At 42.4% G+C, this 19255-nt stretch overlaps 1 protein-coding gene across 4 annotated transcripts in view; it reads right to left on the reverse strand.

Annotated features, from left to right (window-relative positions):
• The window catches only part of dnajc13 (DnaJ heat shock protein family (Hsp40) member C13), a 141413-nt gene that overhangs the window by 90067 nt on the left and 32091 nt on the right, over window positions 1–19255 (reverse strand). For all 4 annotated transcript variants that reach the window (XM_079863183.1, XM_079863182.1, XM_079863181.1 and 1 more), the window contains exons 3-8: window positions 16586–16661; window positions 16060–16209; window positions 12855–12896; window positions 11308–11508; window positions 6916–7122; window positions 6739–6834 (exon numbers count right to left, since the gene is read on the reverse strand). In XM_079863183.1, the coding sequence (XP_079719309.1) occupies window positions 6739–6834; window positions 6916–7122; window positions 11308–11508; window positions 12855–12896; window positions 16060–16209; window positions 16586–16661 (772 nt within the window). The remainder of the gene's footprint in view (window positions 1–6738; window positions 6835–6915; window positions 7123–11307; window positions 11509–12854; window positions 12897–16059; window positions 16210–16585; window positions 16662–19255) is intronic.

Genomic DNA, 19255 nt, shown 5'->3' on the forward strand with positions numbered 1-19255 from the left:
GTGTGTGTTTGTGTTCAGTCTAGAGTGTGTGTTCGGTCTAGAGTGTGTGTTCGGTCTAGAGTGTGTGTTCGGTCTAGAGTGTGTGTTCGGTCTAGAGTGTGTGTTCGGTCTAGAGTGTGTGTTCGGTCTAGAGTGTGTGCTCAGTGTGTGCTCGGTCTAGAGTGTGTGTTTGGTCTAGAGTGTGTGTTTGTGTTCGGTCTAGAGTGTGTGTTCGGTCTAGAGTGTGTGTTTATGTGTTTGTGTTCGGTCTAGAGTGTGTGTTCGGTCTAGAGTGTGTGTTCGGTCTAGAGTGTGTGTTTGGTCTAGAGTGTGTGTTTGTGTTCGGTCTAGAGTGTGTGTTCGGTCTAGAGTGTGTGTTCGGTCTAGAGTGTGTGTTTGTGTTCAGTCTAGAGTGTGTGCTCGGTCTAGAGTGTGTGTTCGGTCTAGAGTGTGTGTTCGGTCTAGAGTGTGTGTTCGGTCTAGAGTGTGTGCTCAGTGTGTGCTCGGTCTAGAGTGTGTGTTTGGTCTAGAGTGTGTGTTTGTGTTCGGTCTAGAGTGTGTGTTCGGTCTAGAGTGTGTGTTTATGTGTTTGTGTTCGGTCTAGAGTGTGTGTTCGGTCTAGAGTGTGTGTTCGGTCTAGAGTGTGTGTTTGGTCTAGAGTGTGTGTTTGTGTTCGGTCTAGAGTGTGTGTTCGGTCTAGAGTGTGTGCTCAGTCTAGAGTGTGTGTTCGGTCTAGAGTGTGTGTTCGGTCTAGAGTGTGTGTTCGGTCTAGAGTGTGTGTTTGTGTTCGGTCTAGAGTGTGTGTTCGGTCTAGAGTGTGTGTTCGGTCTAGAGTGTGTGTTTGTGTTCAGTCTAGAGTGTGTGCTCGGTCTAGAGTGTGTGTTCGGTCTAGAGTGTGTGTTCGGTCTAGAGTGTGTGTTCGGTCTAGAGTGTGTGCTCAGTGTGTGCTCGGTCTAGAGTGTGTGTTTGGTCTAGAGTGTGTGTTTGTGTTCGGTCTAGAGTGTGTGTTCGGTCTAGAGTGTGTGTTTATGTGTTTGTGTTCGGTCTAGAGTGTGTGTTCGGTCTAGAGTGTGTGTTCGGTCTAGAGTGTGTGTTTGGTCTAGAGTGTGTGTTTGTGTTCGGTCTAGAGTGTGTGTTCGGTCTAGAGTGTGTGCTCAGTCTAGAGTGTGTGTTCGGTCTAGAGTGTGTGTTCGGTCTAGAGTGTGTGTTCGGTCTAGAGTGTGTGTTTGTGTTCGGTCTAGAGTGTGTGTTTGTGTTCGGTCTAGAGTGTGTGTTCGGTCTAGAGTGTGTGTTTGTGTTCAGTCTAGAGTGTGTGCTCGGTCTAGAGTGTGTGTTCGGTCTAGAGTGTGTGTTCGGTCTAGAGTGTGTGTTCGGTCTAGAGTGTGTGCTCAGTGTGTGCTCGGTCTAGAGTGTGTGTTTGGTCTAGAGTGTGTGTTTGTGTTCGGTCTAGAGTGTGTGTTCGGTCTGGAGTGTGTGTTTATGTGTTTGTGTTCGGTCTAGAGTGTGTGTTCGGTCTAGAGTGTGTGTTCGGTCTAGAGTGTGTGTTTGGTCTAGAGTGTGTGTTTGTGTTCGGTCTAGAGTGTGTGTTCGGTCTAGAGTGTGTGCTCAGTCTAGAGTGTGTGTTCGGTCTAGAGTGTGTGTTCGGTCTAGAGTGTGTGTTCGGTCTAGAGTGTGTGTTTGTGTTCGGTCTAGAGTGTGTGTTTGTGTTCGGTCTAGAGTGTGTGTTCGGTCTAGAGTGTGTGTTCGGTCTAGAGTGTGTGTTTGTGTTCAGTCTAGAGTGTGTGCTCGGTCTAGAGTGTGTGTTCGGTCTAGAGTGTGTGTTCGGTCTAGAGTGTGTGTTCGGTCTAGAGTGTGTGCTCAGTGTGTGCTCGGTCTAGAGTGTGTGTTTGGTCTAGAGTGTGTGTTTGTGTTCGGTCTAGAGTGTGTGTTCGGTCTAGAGTGTGTGTTTATGTGTTTGTGTTCGGTCTAGAGTGTGTGTTCGGTCTAGAGTGTGTGTTTGGTCTAGAGTGTGTGTTCGGTCTAGAGTGTGTGTTTGTGTTCGGTCTAGCCCTCAAACCCTATTCACATTACAGCCCTTAATTCCGTAAATCTGGACAAATGTGGGCACGGGGGTCTAAGGTGTGAGCCAACAATTTTTTTTAAATAAATGTTATATCACTATCTTCGATAAAATAAAAACTATCAATTTATGGTGTTTTTTTTTATTTTGGGGGTATTTTTGAATTTATTTAAATTAATAATACCATATTTTATATTTAAAATATGCTTATTTTTATGTTATATTTAATATTTCTTTAACTTCAGTAAAAAACATCATTTCATTAAATTCAGATAGCTAAAACTCAAAAAATGTGGTGACTTTGGTGACATCTGGTGTCTGATGTTGGTAAAAAAATTTACAAAAAAGCAATAATATCAATTATTTCAATAGTAAATATGGCATTAGTACTCAATGGTTGCATATAGGCTGAACTCTATAAAAATGTTATAATAAATGTAATTTTTTGACTTTATCACAAGTTAAAACTGTAATTTAAAATATATATATATATCTGTGTTTGGTGAGACAATACAAAAATGCTAAATATGCTTAGACAAATATGACCAAATATGACAAATAAGTAGTAGATCATTTATTGTTTATTTTAAACAAAAAACATCAAATTTAAAAATATAAAAAAAATGTATTGGTACAAAACTGGTAAGAATAAATGACTTTGGTGACATCTGGTGTCTTATGTTGGTAAAAAATTAACAAAAATAAATAAATAAAAAATAATATCATTAGCCACTAGATGGCTCTACTAAAGGGCTGCATGTAGGCTCTATAACTCTATAAAACACTGTTCTTATGAATTTAACCACCAAGTTTTTTTACTTTATCACAAGTTAAAATTATATATATATTATATATTATATATATATATATATATATATATATATATATATCTTTGTTAGGTGAGACTGTACAAAGATACCAAAATATGCTTAGACAAATATGACCCATCAAATATGATGCTATAAGGAAAATACAAAGTATTTCAAAACATCAAATTTCAATAACTCAAAAAGCTAATTGGTACCCAACAGGTAAGAATAAACAACAATAACTCAAAAAAGTAAGTGTTAAGTAAGAATAAACAGGTAAGAACAAACAATAATCATAGTTATAATGTGTTCATGCACTTGTGCGCATGTGTGTGTTTGTGTGTGCGTGTGCACAGGTGATTTTAGAAAATAAAATAAAAATTCAGTCATTGGCTCATTCAATTCTTTGTTTTTATGTGTGTGAGTGACTTTTTATTCAAAAAAAAAAAAAAGAACGGCTCTGTTATTGGCTCATTGAATGCTTTCTTAGTGTGTGTCTGTGTGTTTGTGTGTGTTTGTGTGTGTGTGTGTGTGTGAGTGTGAGTGTTTGCCACAATGAGATTGTTGTACAGGATCACCCCTTCATTTGTGTGTATGTATGATATGCATTGTGTTGGATCTATTGATTTTTTTTTTGACTCCCCCCCAAAAAATGCTCTGAATTACAGTTTTTCCCATTCATTCCTATGGGTGCCCATTTTTGTCCACAAACACGAGATTAAGGAGTTTTTTTTTTTCACCCACTTAACATTCTTGAATCGAGTCAATTTTTTTTTTGTGTGTTCAGGTGGCAAACTTAGGAAAAGTTGCCAAGTCTTGTACCGCTCAGATTAAGGAAAGTATTTTTAAAAAATGAATACAAATTATTTTGCCCACATTTGTCCAAAAAAGGTTTTGAGGGCTAGAGTGTGTGTTCGGTCTAGAGTGTGTGTTCGGTCTAGAGTGTGTGTTCGGTCTAGAGTGTGTGTTTGTGTTCAGTCTAGAGTGTGTGCTCAGTCTAGAGTGTGTGTTCGGTCTAGAGTGTGTGTTTGTGTTCGGTCTAGAGTGTGTGTTCGATCTAGAGTGTGTGTTCGGTCTAGAGTGTGTGTTTGTGTTCAGTCTAGAGTGTGTGCTCAGTCTAGAGTGTGTGTTCGGTCTAGAGTGTGTGCTCAGTGTGTGCTCGGTCTAGAGTGTGTGTTCGGTCTAGAGTGTGTGCTCGGTCTAGAGTGTGTGTTCGGTCTAGAGTGTGTGCTCGGTCTAGAGTGTGTGTTCGGTCTAGAGTGTGTGCTCAGTGTGTGCTCGGTCTAGAGTGTGTGCTCAGTGTGCTCGGTCTAGAGTGTGTGTTTGGTCTAGAGTGTGTGCTCAGTGTGCTCGGTCTAGAGTGTGTGTTTGGTCTAGAGTGTGTGCTCAGTGTGCTCGGTCTAGAGTGTGTGTTTGGTCTAGAGTGTGTGTTTATGTGTTTGTGTTCGATCTAGAGTGTGTGTTTGTGTTCAGTCTAGAGTGTGTGTTTGGTCTAGAGTGTGTGTTTGTGTTCAGTCTAGAGTGTGTGCTCGGTCTAGAGTGTGTGTTTGTGTTCAGTCTAGAGTGTGTGTTCGGTCTAGAGTGTGTGTTTATGTGTTTGTGTTCGATCTAGAGTGTGTGCTCGGTCTAGAGTGTGTGTTTGTGTTCAGTCTAGAGTGTGTGTTCGGTCTAGAGTGTGTGTTCAGTCTAGAGTGTGTGCTCAGTCTAGAGTGTGTGTTCGGTCTAGAGTGTGTGCTCAGTCTAGAGTGTGTGTTCTGTCTAGAGTGTGTGTTTGTGTGCTTGTGCTCGGTCTAGAGTGTGTGTTCTTGTGTTTGGTCTAGAGTGTGTGTTCGGTCTAGAGTGTGTGTTCTTGTGTTTGGTCTAGAGTGTGTGTTCGGTCTAGAGCAGGGGTCGGCAATTAACTTTGGCCGCGGGCCAATTTTTCTTTTAGCCAGTAGATGGCGGGCCAGCTACACGGAGTAGCCCTATGGGTACAAATTAAATACTCTTATAAGAGTATTTAATTTGTACCCATAGGGCTACTCCGTGTAGCTGGCCCGCCATTATAATTAATTATAATTAATAATTAATAGTTATAACTATTAATTATTAATTATTATACTCTTAACGTCTACATTGCATATCAATGAAATCATTTTAAACAGATCAAGTACTATTGTGTTAACATATTACAGCTATTTTAATAAAGGTGTGAATAGCAATGCCTAATTTGCTTACAGTCCGACTTTTGAACTTTATTCCTTTTTTATTATTATTATTTATTCGGGACACACACATACACACCTATGGTTTAAGGAGGTCTGCGCGGGACTGTTTTTTTTTCTCTTCTTTTCGTCCCGCTCCCACAAGGTTCAATTCAGCAATTAAAATACACTCTGTGTTCACCCGCATTATTTCCCGACCTGACGAGTCCGCAAAATTTAGATCTAGTTTCCAGAATCTCACATTCAAATGTCTCTAACGGAAATTTGAGAGATTAAGTAGCAGCCTATAACAATTATAAATGCTTTGTGTTCGTGTCAACATAAAATATTATTTTAACATTGTAGGCTACTGTCAGCAGAGAAAAAAATGTCACAGAAAAAAATAATGAAATATAAATAGGCTAACATAAATTAAATAGGACAAAGCCTATCACTCAAATTGTTAAGCAACATAAACGAAAACCATATTGCCCTACTGACAAATGAAGCATGCTATTTTCTGCCAAATATTTCAAACATTCTTGCAAAAAAATAATGTTGTTTATTATTTATTAACAATGGTTTCAGTACCAAACAGCCTGGTGGTCAGAATGAAGTGTGCGGATACGCTGTCAAAAGATGTCGGAGTGGGCTATTGTCAGTCAGACCGCCCGCTCCGTCCAAAGTAGTCTATAGGTAGGCTACAGAGTTCCGACCGCTACCGTCTTTATATTCTAAAATTGAATCCCGCGCCGCATGATTCATGCGCGTTTTACACAGTATGCGGCGGTGAAATCGCCGCGCGGCTACGGCTTTTCTCAAGTAGCCTAGTGGAAGAGTTTTGTGCAGCATTTAGTGCAAATATTTTTTATCAGGTATGCTAATACATATTATTTATCAGTGTGTTATAGGCTACCCGAGTAAATAATAAGTAACGAATGATACACGGGGCCTATTTGTAAACCGTTATTGTAAAATAAAAATAAGCTGGAAAAAAAAAAAAAAAAAAAAAAAAAACGGACTTCCAAAATAATCCGGCGGGCCAGAAAATATTGCTGGCGGGCCAGTTTTGGCCCGCGGGCCGCCTATTGCCGACCCCTGGTCTAGAGTGTGTGTGTTTGAGTGCTTGTGCTCGGTCTAGAGTGTGTGTTCTTGTGTTTGGTCTAGAGTGTGTGCTCGGTCTAGAGTGTGTAACCCTAACCCTAACCCTAACCCCTAACCCGTCTGCGTGTGCTCGGTCTAGAGTGTGTGTTTGTGTGCTTGTGTTCGGTCTAGAGTGTGTGTTTGTGTGCTTGTGTTCAGTCTAGAGTGTGTGTTTATGTGCTTGTGCTCGGTCTAGAGTGTGTGTTTGTGTGCGTGTGCTCGGTCTAGAGTGTGTGTTTGTGTGCTTGTGTTCAGTCTAGAGTGTGTGTTTATGTGCTTGTGCTCGGTCTAGAGTGTGTGTTTGTGTGCGTGTGCTCGGTCTAGAGTGTGTGTTTGTGTGCGTGTGCTCGGTCTAGAGTGTGTGTTTGTGTGCGTGTGCTCGGTCTAGAGTGTGTGTTTGTGTGCTTGTGTTCAGTCTAGAGTGTGTGTTTATGTGCTTGTGCTCGGTCTAGAGTGTGTGTTTGTGTGCGTGTGCTCGGTCTAGAGTGTGTGCTCGGTCTAGAGTGTGTGTTTGTGTGCTTGTGCTCGGTCTAGAGTGTGTGTTTGTGTGCGTGTGCTCGGTCACCTCTCCGAAGGGTTTGACGGTGACGATGTTGTAGGATGCGGGGTCTCTCTCCACCAGACACGTCTCAGTGAGGGCCAAGATCCTCTTCACCGGCTCCTGAACACACACAACCACCAGTCAGATCATCAGGACGCAGGTGACATCATGAGCATGAGTGTGTTCGGCGGCTCATCTTACCCCGTGCCGTGGCGTGAGCTTCTGCACGATGAACTCTGTGAGCGAGGTGATGCACTCGTCTGAGCTGTACTTCCCCAGGCGCTCACACACGAAGCTCTCGAACACCAGCGGGTCCTTGCGCAGGCGCAGCGTGAGGCCGATGAAGCTGCCGGCGTGCTCGATCGCACTGCGGATGATCTCGTCTCGGTGCTCCGACGCAAACAGGTGCTGAGAGAGAGAGAGAGAGAGAGCGTCAGTGTGTGTGTGTGTAGGATCTCATCTCGGTGCTCAGACGCAAACAAGTGCTCTGAGAGAGAGAGAGAGATCGTCAGTGTGTGTGTGTGTGTGTGTGTGTGTGTGTAGGATCTCATCTCGGTGCTCCGACGCAAACAAGTGCTGAGAGAGAGAGAGAGCGTCAGTGTGTGTGTGTGTGTGTGTGTGTGTGTGTGTGTAGGATCTCATCTCGGTGCTCCGACGCAAACAAGTGCTGAGAGAGAGAGAGAGCGTCAGTGTGTGTGTGTGTGTGTGTGTGTGTGTGTAGGATCTCATCTCGGTGCTCCGACGCAAACAAGTGCTGAGAGAGAGAGAGAGCGTCAGTGTGTGTGTGTGTGTGTGTGTGTGTGTGTAGGATCTCATCTCGGTGCTCCGACACAAACAAGTGCTGAGAGAGAGAGAGAGCGTCAGTGTGTGTGTGTGTGTGTGTGTGTGTGTGTAGGATCTCATCTCGGTGCTCTGACGCCAACAAGTGCTGAGAGATGCAAGTCACCTTCTATATAGTGCTTTTATCAATATACAGTGAGAAAATAATTATTTGATCCTCTGATGACTTTGTAAGTTTCCCACTGACAGAGAAATGAAGGGTCAATAATTTGTATGGTAGGTTTATTTTAACATACAGAGACAAAATATCAACCAAATAATCCAGAAAAAAACACATTATATATAGGCCTACGTTATAAATTGATTTGCATTTCAGTGAGTGAAATAAGTATCTGATCCCCTAGCAAAACATAATTGAGTACTTGGTGGAGAACCCTTTGTTGGCAAGCACAGAGGAAAGACGTTTCTTGTAGTTGGTCACCAGGTTTGCACACATCTCGGATTCTGGTCCACTCCTCTTCACAGATCCTCTCTAAATCCTTAAGGTTTCTTGGCTGTTGCTTTGCAGCTCGAAGTCTCAGCTCCACAGATCAGACACTGGCTAGGCCACTCCAAGACCTTAATGTGCTTCTTCTTGAGCCTCTCCTTTGTTGGCTTGGTGGTGTGTTTTGGGTCAGTGTCATGCTGGAAGACCCATCCACGACCCGTCTCCAGTGTTCCGGAAGACCCATCCACGACCCGTCTCCAGTGTTCTGGTAGACCCATCCACGACCCGTCTCCAGTGTTCTGGAAGACCCATCCACGACCCGTCTCCAGTGTTCTGGAAGACCCATCCACGACCCGTCTCCAGTGTTCCGGAAGACCCATCCACCCATCCACCCGTCCACGACCCGTCTCCAGTGTTCTGGAAGACCCATCCACGACCCGTCTCCAGTGTTCTGGAAGACCCATCCACGACCCGTCTCCAGTGTTCTGGAAGACCCATCCATGACCCGTCTCCAGTGTTCTGGAAGACCCATCCACGACCCGTCTCCAGTGTTCTGGAAGACCCATCCACGACCCGTCTCCAGTGTTCTGGAAGACCCATCCACCCATCCACCCGTCCACGACCCGTCTCCAGTGTTCCGGAAGACCCATCCATGACCCGTCTCCAGTGTTCCGGAAGACCCATCCATGACCCGTCTCCAGTGTTCCGGAAGACCCATCCACGACCCGTCTCCAGTGTTCTGGAAGACCCATCCACGACCCGTCTCCAGTGTTCTGGAAGACCCATCCACCCATCCACCCGTCCACGACCCGTCTCCAGTGTTCTGGAAGACCCATCCACCCATCCACCCGTCCACGACCCGTCTCCAGTGTTCTGGAAGACCCGTCCACGACCCGTCTCCAGTGTTCTGGAAGACCCGCCACGACCCGTCTCCAGTGTTCTGGAAGACCCATCCACGACCCGTCTCCAGTGTTCTACAAGACCCGTCAACGACCCGTCTCCAGTGTTCTGGACGACCCATCCACGACCCGTCTCCAGTGTTCTACAAGACCCGTCAACGACCCGTCTCCAGTGTTCTGGACGACCCATCCACGACCCGTCTCCAGTGTCCTGGAAGACCCATCCACGACCCGTCTCCAGTGTCCTGGAAGACCCATCCACGACCCGTCTCCAGTGTTCCGGAAGACCCATCCACGACCCGTCTCCAGTGTCCTGGAAGACCCATCCACGACCCGTCTCCAGTGTTCCGGAAGACCCATCCACGACCCGTCTCCAGTGTCCTGGAAGACCCATCCACGACCCGTCTCCAGTGTTCTGAAAGACCCATCCACGACCCGTCTCCAGTGTTCCGGAAGACCCATCCACGACCCGTCTCCAGTGTCCTGGAAGACCCATCCACGACCCGTCTCCAGTGTCCTGGAAGACCCATCCACGACCCGTCTCCAGTGTCCTGGAAGACCCATCCAAGACCCGTCTCCAGTGTCCTGGAAGACCCATCCACGACCCGTCTCCAGTGTTCTGAAAGACCCATCCACGACCCGTCTCCAGTGTTCCGGAAGACCCATCCACGACCCGTCTCCAGTGTCCTGGAAGACCCATCCACGACCCGTCTCCAGTGTCCTGGAAGACCCATCCACGACCCGTCTCCAGTGTCCTGGAAGACCCATCCAAGACCCGTCTCCAGTGTCCTGGAAGACCCATCCACGACCCGTCTCCAGTGTCCTGGAAGACCCATCCACGACCCGTCTCCAGTGTTCTGGAAGACCCATCCACCCATCCACCCATCCACGACCCGTCTCCAGTGTTCTGGAAGACCCATCACGACCCGTCTCCAGTGTTCTGGAAGACCCATCACGACCCGTCTCCAGTGTTCTGGAAGACCCATCACGACCCGTCTCCAGTGTTCTGGACGACCCATCTACGACCAGTCTCCAGTGTTCTGGAAGACCCATCCACGACCCGTCTCCAGTGTTCTGGAAGACCCATCACGACCCGTCTCCAGTGTTCTGGAAGACCCATCACGACCCGTCTCCAGTGTTCTGGAAGACCCATCCACGACCCGTCTCCAGTGTTCTGGAAGACCCATCACGACCCGTCTCCAGTGTTCTGGAAGACCCATCACGACCCGTCTCCAGTGTTCTGGAAGACCCATCCACGACCCGTCTCCAGTGTTCTGGAAGACCCATCACGACCCGTCTCCAGTGTTCTGGCTGAGGGACGGAGGTTCTCATCCAAGATTTTATGGTAGAGAAACAGCCCCATGATGTTTGCAGCTCGTGCTTGAGTGTAGGGATGGTGTTCTTGGGGTCATAGGTCTACAGTCTTGTCCCTGATGTCCTTCGACAGCTATTTGGTATTGCCCATGGTGGTGGAGAGGATGGAATGGAAGATGCAATGGAAGTATTTTATACATATAATTAGCTGACATTAGGAATACTTTCTTAAAGTGACAGGACTAATCTGTGTGTCACATGGGCACATAAGCAATCTGTGGGAGGCAGAACTCTTGCTGGTTGGTTGGGGATAAAATACTTATTTCCCTCGATCAAATGCTAATCAATTTATAACCTTTATATAATGTGTTTTTTTCTGGATTTTTTGGTTGATATTCTGTCTCAATCCGTTAAAATAAACCTACCATAAAAATTATAGACCCTTCATTTCTCTGTAAGTGGGCAAACTTACAAAATCATCAGGGGATCAATTAATTATTTTCTCCACTGTAGAGTGTTTCACAGCAGCTTCACAGTGATAATCGGAGATTACAGCCACAGATCGTTCAGGCTTTACAGCAGCTCTAGGATAAAGTTATTGTCCAGCTAAAGCTAGTTTTGATTGATTGACTTCCGTTGCAGAGATCATTAGTTATTATCCTAGGGGCCGCTAACACACACCGTTATAACTGAAAACAGAAACTTTAATATGTTCCGGCCGCTCATTCACACGACAGCAGAGTTTGTGCTCGAGAACGCAAACCTTCAAACAGGATCCAAGGTGCAATTTAGAAACATTCTGAAAAACGTTATCTCCACATAAACTTCAGAAACGTGAATCTGTGAGAATGCTGACGGCGTGCACATGCGTATTACGTGTTTAGTCTATAGGTATGAGCGTTTGAATATATATGTGCGTATCTGCGTATCGTCCGCGTATCCATGCGAACTGGAACCATTCTGATAACGTTTATCTGTCCAGAGGTGAAGGGAAGGAGGCCTTCACAGGGGAGAGACTAGTGTTTTGAGAATCAGTGTGTGTGTGTGTGCGTGTGTGTGTGTGTGTGAGAGAGAGAGTGTGTGTGTGTGTGTGTGTGTGTGTGAGACACACACCAGCCTGCCGAAGCCCCCGTACACCACACAGAATCCGCCCTGGTAGTCGGACACCTCGACGAATCCCTCCACACACCGGTAGTCGTACGAGCACAACACACGGTTCGTCTGAGGGTCGATCTGATCGATGCCGCCCGGAGTCACTTCCAGACACACACTCTTCCTCGCGTCGCTCCAGTGGTGCTTGAAGCAGTTGTAGCGCTGAGGACACACACACACACACTGACAGCATGAACACTGCACAGAAGGGGAAGGACATCAGAGGTAAAGCTCTGGTGGACGGCGATGGTTTCTCATGTGTGAGTCTGTACAGTTTTTTGTTACTTTATATTTTAATACCTTTAAATTACTAGATTTGATCAATAAATAATAAATAGTCATTTAAGCACATTACTTACATTCGTTCAACTTAAATTGAAAATAACTCATAATTGTCTGCATAACCCTTTAAATTCAGCTCTAAATATCTTACATTGTGTGTCTTTGTCGACCTCTTGTGGAAAAAAACGAATATAAGATGATATTTCATGACTCTAGATGGCCTTATAGCTCTATATGGAGCAAACGAGCTGTTCCTCTGGGTCATAGAGTCAGTTCTCTTCAGTGTGCATTCAGATACACATGTAGACATTATAAAACAAACTTTTGGTAAAGTTTTAGCATTTTTAGTCTGAATTTTGAGCATTCTTATATTTTTCAATGTGTACTGAAGCATTCCTCACATTCCATTCCAATGGGGGTCAAATTGACCCGAGAGGGAAGGATGTGTTACTTTTTTCAACTTCAACCACAAAACTCCATTTAACTCCTCAATCCCTCAATTAAATTTTTTTTTTTTTTAAAAAGAGTTTCGGGTCAAAACGCCCCGAGGGAAGGATGAGTACAGCTCAGTGATTAACTCATGCATTCGGATGGAGGAGCGATGTTATGCTGTCAATCACCTGACTGTGAACTGAGCCGTAAACAAAGGTCATGTGCTTGGAATCAATCATTACATAGTTATAATTTATATAACTCTATAACTGTAGTTTAAATGGTTTTGCATTTGATCTTTCAAAGTGATGGATGTCATTTTAGCAGAAATAAGTTAGTGCAAACTTACAAATATGCACATATCAAATATTTTAAAAACACCATAATAATTACCCATTAAAAAAAAAAATCTTCCTTTTCCTTTCTCACCAGCTGGCGCCCGCTGTAGTGGAGCGGTGACGTAATGTTACTCATCTAAACAGTTTCCAGCATTACAGTAATAAAAGTGTTCAGATTTAAAATGTGTTAACTACCTTGAAGTGCAGCAGTTACCGTACGGTGCCTGGCAGGGGTCAAAAAGCACTTAGAAAATGACTTTTGGATTCATCCCCTCTTATAAACTTGGATAGCAATTGCACAACCTTGGTGTGTGTCAAAAAACCTGTGTGTGATCGGCTGGGATTGTGACGCAGGTGAGGGAGAAAACACTGTTTACATGTAAAGATGAATTTCTGCGTGAAACGGCGTCATTTCACACCGCGTTTGCCGACAGGATCAGAAGGGATTATACTCACTCTCCCGGTGATCTTTCCCTCGGAGAAGTCCGTTCTGAATCTCTGAGGAGCAGACAGAGACAACATCAGCATTACAGGTCAGTGTGAAGAAGAGTGAGGGATGAAGAGGAGTGATGTAGTGATGAAGAGGAGTGATGTAGTGATGAAGAGGAGTAATGTGATAAGAGGAATGATGTAGTGATGAGAGGAGTGATGAAGTGATGAAGAGGAGTAATGTAGTGATGTAGTGATGAAGAGGAGTAATGTAGTGATGTAGTGATGAAGAGGAGTAATGTAGTGATGTAGTGATGAAGAGGAGTGATGTAGTGATGAAGAGGAGTAATGTGATAAGAGGAATGATGTAGTGATGAAGAGGAGTGATGTAGTGATGAGGAGTGATGTAGTGATAAAGAGGAGTGATGTAGGGATGAAGAGGAGTGATGAAGTGATGAAGAGGAGTAATGTAGTGATGTAGTGATGAAGAGGAGTGATGTAGTGGTGAAGAGGAGTGATGAAGTGATGAAGAGGAGTAATGTAGTGATGAAGAGGAGTGATGTAGTGATGAAGAGGAGTAATGTAGTGATGTAGTGATGAGAGGAGTGATGAAGTGATGAAGAGGAGTGATGTAGTGATGAGGAGTGATGTAGTGATGAAGAGGAGTGATGTAGTGATGAAGAGGAGTGATGAAGTGATGAAGAGGAGTAATGTAGTGATGAAGAGGAGAGATGTAGTGGTGAAGAGGAGTGATGAAGTGATGAAGAGGAGTAATGTAGTGATGAAGAGGAGTGATGTAGTGATGAAGAGGAGTAATGTAGTGATGAAGAGGAGTGATGTAGTGATGAAGAGGAGTGATGTAGTGATGAAGAGGAGTGATGTAGTGATGAAGAGGAGTGATGTAGTGATGAAGAGGAGTGATGAAGTGATGAAGAGGAGTGATGAAGTGATGAAGAGGAGTAATGTAGTGATGAAGAGGAGTGATGTAGTGATGAAGAGGAGTGATGAAGCGATGAAGAGGAGTGATGTAGTGATGATGTAGTGATGAAGAGTAATGTGATGAGAGTGATGTAGTGATGAAGAGGAGTGATGAAGTGATGAAGAGGAGTGATGTAGTGATGAAGAGGAGTGATGTAATGATGAAGAGGAGTGATGAAGCGATGAAGAGGAGTGATGTAGTGATGATGTAGTGATGAAGAGTAATGTGATGAGAGTGATGTAGTGATGAAGAGGAGTGATGAAGTGATGAAGAGGAGTGATGTAGTGATGAAGAGGAGTGATGTAATGATGAAGAGGAGTGATGTAGTGATGAAGAGGAGGAGTGATGAAGCGATGAAGAGGAGTGATGTAGTGATGATGTAGTGATGAAGAGTAATGTGATGAGAGTGATGTAGTGATGAAGAGGAGTGATGTAGTGATGAAGAGGAGTGATGTAGTGATGAAGAGGAGTGATGGAGTGATGTAGTGATGAAGAGGAGTGATGTAGTGATGAAGAGTGATGTAGTGATGAAGAGGAGTGATGTAGTGATGAAGAGGAGTGATGTAGTGATGAAGAGGAGTGATGGAGTGATGATGTAGTGATGAAGAGGAGTAATGTGATGAGAGGAGTGATGTAGTGATGAAGAGGAGTGGTGTAGTGATGAAGAGGAGTGGTGTAGTGATGTAGTGATGAAGAGGAGTGATGTAGTGATGAAGAGGAGTGATGAAGAGGAGTAATGTAGAAATGAAGAGGAGTGATGGAGTGATGTAGTGATGAAGAGGAGTGGTGTAGTGATGAAGAGGAGTGATGTAGTGATGTAGTGATGAAGAGGAGTAATGTAGTGATGAAGAGGAGTGATGGAGTGATGTAGTGATGAGAGGAGTGATGTAGTGATGAAGAGGAGTGATGAAGAGGAGTGATGTAGTGATGAAGAGGAGTGATGTAGTGATGAAGAGGAGTGATGAAGAGGAGTGATGTAGTGATGAAGAGGAGTGATGTAGTGATGAAGAGGAGTAATGTAGTGATGAAGAGGAGTGATGTAGTGATGAGAGGAGTGATGTAGTGATGAAGAGGAGTGATGTAGTGAAGAAGAGGAGTGATGAAGAGGAGTGATGTAGTGATGAAGAGGAGTGATGTAGTGATGAAGAGGAGTAATGTGATGAGAGGAGTGATGGAGTGATGTAGTGATGTAGTGATGAAGAGGAGTAATGTGATGAGAGGAGTGATGTGATGAGAGGAGTGATGTAGTGATGAAGAGGAGTGATGTAGTGATGAAGACGAGTAATGTGATGAGAGGAGTGATGTAGTGATGAAGAGGAGTGATGTAGTGATGAAGAGGAGTAAAGTGATGAGAGGAGTGATGTGATGAGAGGAGTGATGTAGTGATGAAGAGGAGTGATGTAGTGATGAAGAGGAGTAATGTGATGAGAGGAGTGATGTAGTGATGAAGAGGAGTGATGTAGTGATGAAGAGGAGTAATGTGATGAGAGGAGTGATGTAGTGATGAAGAGGAGTGATGTAGTGATGAAGAGGAGTGATGTAGTGGTGAAGAGGAGTGATGAAGAGGAGTGATGTAGTGATGAAGAGGAGTAATGTAGTGATGAAGAGGAGTGATGTAGTGATGAGAGGAGTGATGTAGTGATGAAGAGGAGTGATGTAGTGATGAAGAGTAATGTAGTGATGAAGAGGAGTGATGTAGTGATGAAGAGGAGTAATGTGATGAGGAGTGATGTAGTGATGAAGAGGAGTGATGTAGTGATGAGAGGAGTGATGTAGTGATGAAGAGGAGTGATGTAGTGGTGAAGAGGAGTAATGTGATGAGGAGTGATGTAGTGATGAGAGGAGTGATGTAGTGATGAAGAGGAGTGATGTGATGAGAGGAGTGATGTAGTGATGAAGAGGAGTGATGTAGTGATGAAGAGGAGTAATGTGATGAGAGGAGTGATGTAGTGATGAAGAGGAGTGATGTAGTGATGAAGAGGAGTAATGTGATGAGGAGTGATGTAGTGATGAGAGGAGTAATGTAGTGATGAGAGGAGTGATGTAGTGATGAAGAGGAGTGATGTAGTGATGAAGAGGAGTAATGTGATGAGGAGTGATGTAGTGATGAGAGGAGTGATGTAGTGATGAAGAGGAGTGATGTAGTGATGAAGAGGAGTGATGTAGTGATGAAGAGGAGTAATGTAGTGATGAAGAGGAGATATGTAGTGATGAAGAGGAGTGATGAAGTGATGAAGAGTACAGCTGTCTCACCAGGGCTTCGGTCAGGAGCTCGGTCCGGTGTTCGGTGGAGAACTTCAGCGTCTCCGACTTCTTCCCGCTGCCCTTCCGGAAGGTGAGATTAAACTCCGAGCCCTGACCTTTACCAGCCGGAGTGAGGCCACAGATGTCCCCGTACGGCCACTGCACACACGCACATCACAGAGATCACACACGCACGCACACACACCACAGAGGTTATGTTTGCATAATAATAGTTGTTGATGAATATAATACAGCAACAAATAATAATATTAATGATGATGATAATAATAATAAAGAATAATTATCAGTATTACTATTATTAACATTAATACTATGAAAACAAGAAATATAATTGTATCTATGTTACTGATGACAATAATAGTAATAATAATAATAATAAAAAGAAAACACATTATTAATATAAAATCAATAATAATATTATTATTAATAATACATTATTATTATTATTAATTGGCTGATTTTTTAATTACTGTATTGTAATTATGATGTGAAGCACAGCTGTAATCATCAGTACCTGGTTTGTAACCTCTAAGGTGGTGGGATTGTATGTGGTGATGCCATGAGTCCCGACGGAGAACACACGCTTGTACCTGAAGAAACACACACACACACACACATTACAGGCTTTTCTGCATCAAACTTCATAGTGAAACAACCGTTTATAATAATGACAGTGTCTTCTGTCTAATCCAGCAGCTTCTGTCCTACAGAATACATAAGAATAATCAGAGAGTTCAGTGTGTGTGTGTGTGTGTGTGTGTGTGTGTGTGTGTGTGTGTGTGTGTGTGTGTGTGTGTGTGTGTGTGTGTGTGTGTGTGTGTGTGTGAAACCCTATTCAAAGCACATTTCTGTAAATCTGTTTCAGTCTGACTGGATTTCACGTCGCTTTTCTTTCTCACGCACGTGAGAAATGTAAACATGGCAGGCGTTGCTGAAGGAAAGATGCTGAAAGATGTTGTGTTGTTGTGAAATACAGCAGAAAAACTACAATATACTGCAATACACAGTCGTCTGATCCACACACTCTTCAGATCACACACACTCATCAGATCACACACACTCATCATCAGATCTTAATCATCAGATGTTGGTGTGAACGGGCATTAATGCTAGTTTATCAGACTAGTTTATCAGACTACTAATTTATCAGACTACTTTATCAGACTACTAGTTTATCAGACAACTTTATCAGACTACTAGTTTATCAGACTACTAGTTTATCAGACTACTTTATCAGACTACTTTATCAGACTACTAGTTTATTAGACTAGTTTATCAGACTACTAGTTTATTAGACTAGTTTATCAGACTACTAGTTTATCAGACTACTAGTTTATCAGACTAGTTTATCAGACTACTAGTTTATTAGACTAGTTTATCAGACTACTAGTTTATCAGACTAGTTTATCAGACTAGTTTATCAGATTAGTTTATCAGATTAGTTTATTAGACTAGTTCATCAGACTAGTTTATCAGACTACTAGTTTATCAGACTAGTTTATCAGATTAGTTTATCAAACTACTAGTTTATTAGACTAGTTTATTAGACTAGTTTATCAGACTACTAGTTTATTAGACTAGTTTATCAAACTACTAGTTTATCAGACTAGTTTATCAAACTACTAGTTTTTCAAAGTACTAGTTTATCAAACTACTAGTTTATCAGACTAGTTTATCAAACTACTAGTTTATCAAAGTACTAGTTTATCAGGCTACTAGTTTATTAGACTAGTTTATAACTAGTTTATTAGACTACTAGTTTATTAGACTAGTTTATCAAACTACTAGTTTATCAGACTAGTTTATCAAACTACTAGTTTATCAAAGTACTAGTTTATCAAACTAGTTTATCAAACTACTAGTTTATCAAAGTACTAGTTTATCAGGCTACTAGTTTATTAGACTAGTTTATAACTAGTTTATTAGACTACTAGTTTATCAGACTACTAGTTTATCAGGCTACTAGTTTATTAGACTAGTTTATTAGACTACTAGTTTATCAGACTACTAGTTTATAAGGCTACTAGTTTATCAGACTACTTTATTAGACTACTAATTTATCAGACTAGTTTATCAGACTACTAGTTTATCAGGCTACTAGTTTATCAGACTAGTTTATTAGACTACTAGTTTATCAGACTACTAGTTTATAAGGCTACTAGTTTATCAGACTACTAGTTTATCAGACTAGTTTATTAGACTACTAATTTATCAGACTAGTTTATCAGACTACCAGTTTCTCAGACTAGTTTCTCAGACTAGTTTATCAGACTACCAGTTTCTCAGACTAGTTTATCAGAGTACTAATTTATCAGACTAGTTTATCATACTAGTTTATCAGACTAGTTTATCAGACTACTAGTTTATCAGACTAGTTTATTAGACTACTAATTTATCAGACTAGTTTAACAGACTACCAGTTTCTCAGACTAGTTTCTCAGACTACTAGTTTATCAGACTAGTTTATCAGACTAGTTTATCAGACTACTAGTTTATCAGACTACTAGTTTATCAGACTACTAGTTTATCAGATTAGTTTATCAGACTACTAGTTTATCAAACTACTAGTTTATCAGACTAGTTTATCAGACTACTAGTTTATCAGACTAGTTTATTAGACTAGTTTATCAGACTACTAGTTTATCATACTAGTTTATCAGACTATTACTTTCAGACTACTAATTTCTCAGACTAGTTTATTAGACTACTAATTTATCAGACTAGTTTAACAGACTACCAGTTTCTCAGACTAGTTTCTCAGACTACTAGTTTATCAGACTACTAGTTTATCAGACTACTAGTTTATCAGACTACTAGTTTATCAGATTAGTTTATCAGACTACTAGTTTATCAAACTACTAGTTTATCAGACTAGTTTATCAGACTACTAGTTTATCAGACTAGTTTATTAGACTAGTTTATCAGACTACTAGTTTATCATACTAATTTATCAGACTATTACTTTCAGACTACTAATTTCTCAGACTAGTTTATTAGACTACTATTTTATCAGACTAGTTTATCAGACTAGTTTATCAGACTACTAGTTTATCAGACTAGTTTATTAGACTAGTTTATTAGACTAGTTTATTAGACTAGTTTATCAGACTACTAGTTTATCAGACTAGTTTTTCAGACTACTAGTTTATTAGACTACTAGTTTATCAGACTAGTTTAGTAGACT

Source organism: Squalius cephalus (assembly GCF_949319135.1).
Source record: "Squalius cephalus genome assembly, chromosome: 25".
Taxonomy (NCBI): Eukaryota; Metazoa; Chordata; class Actinopteri; order Cypriniformes; family Leuciscidae; genus Squalius; species Squalius cephalus.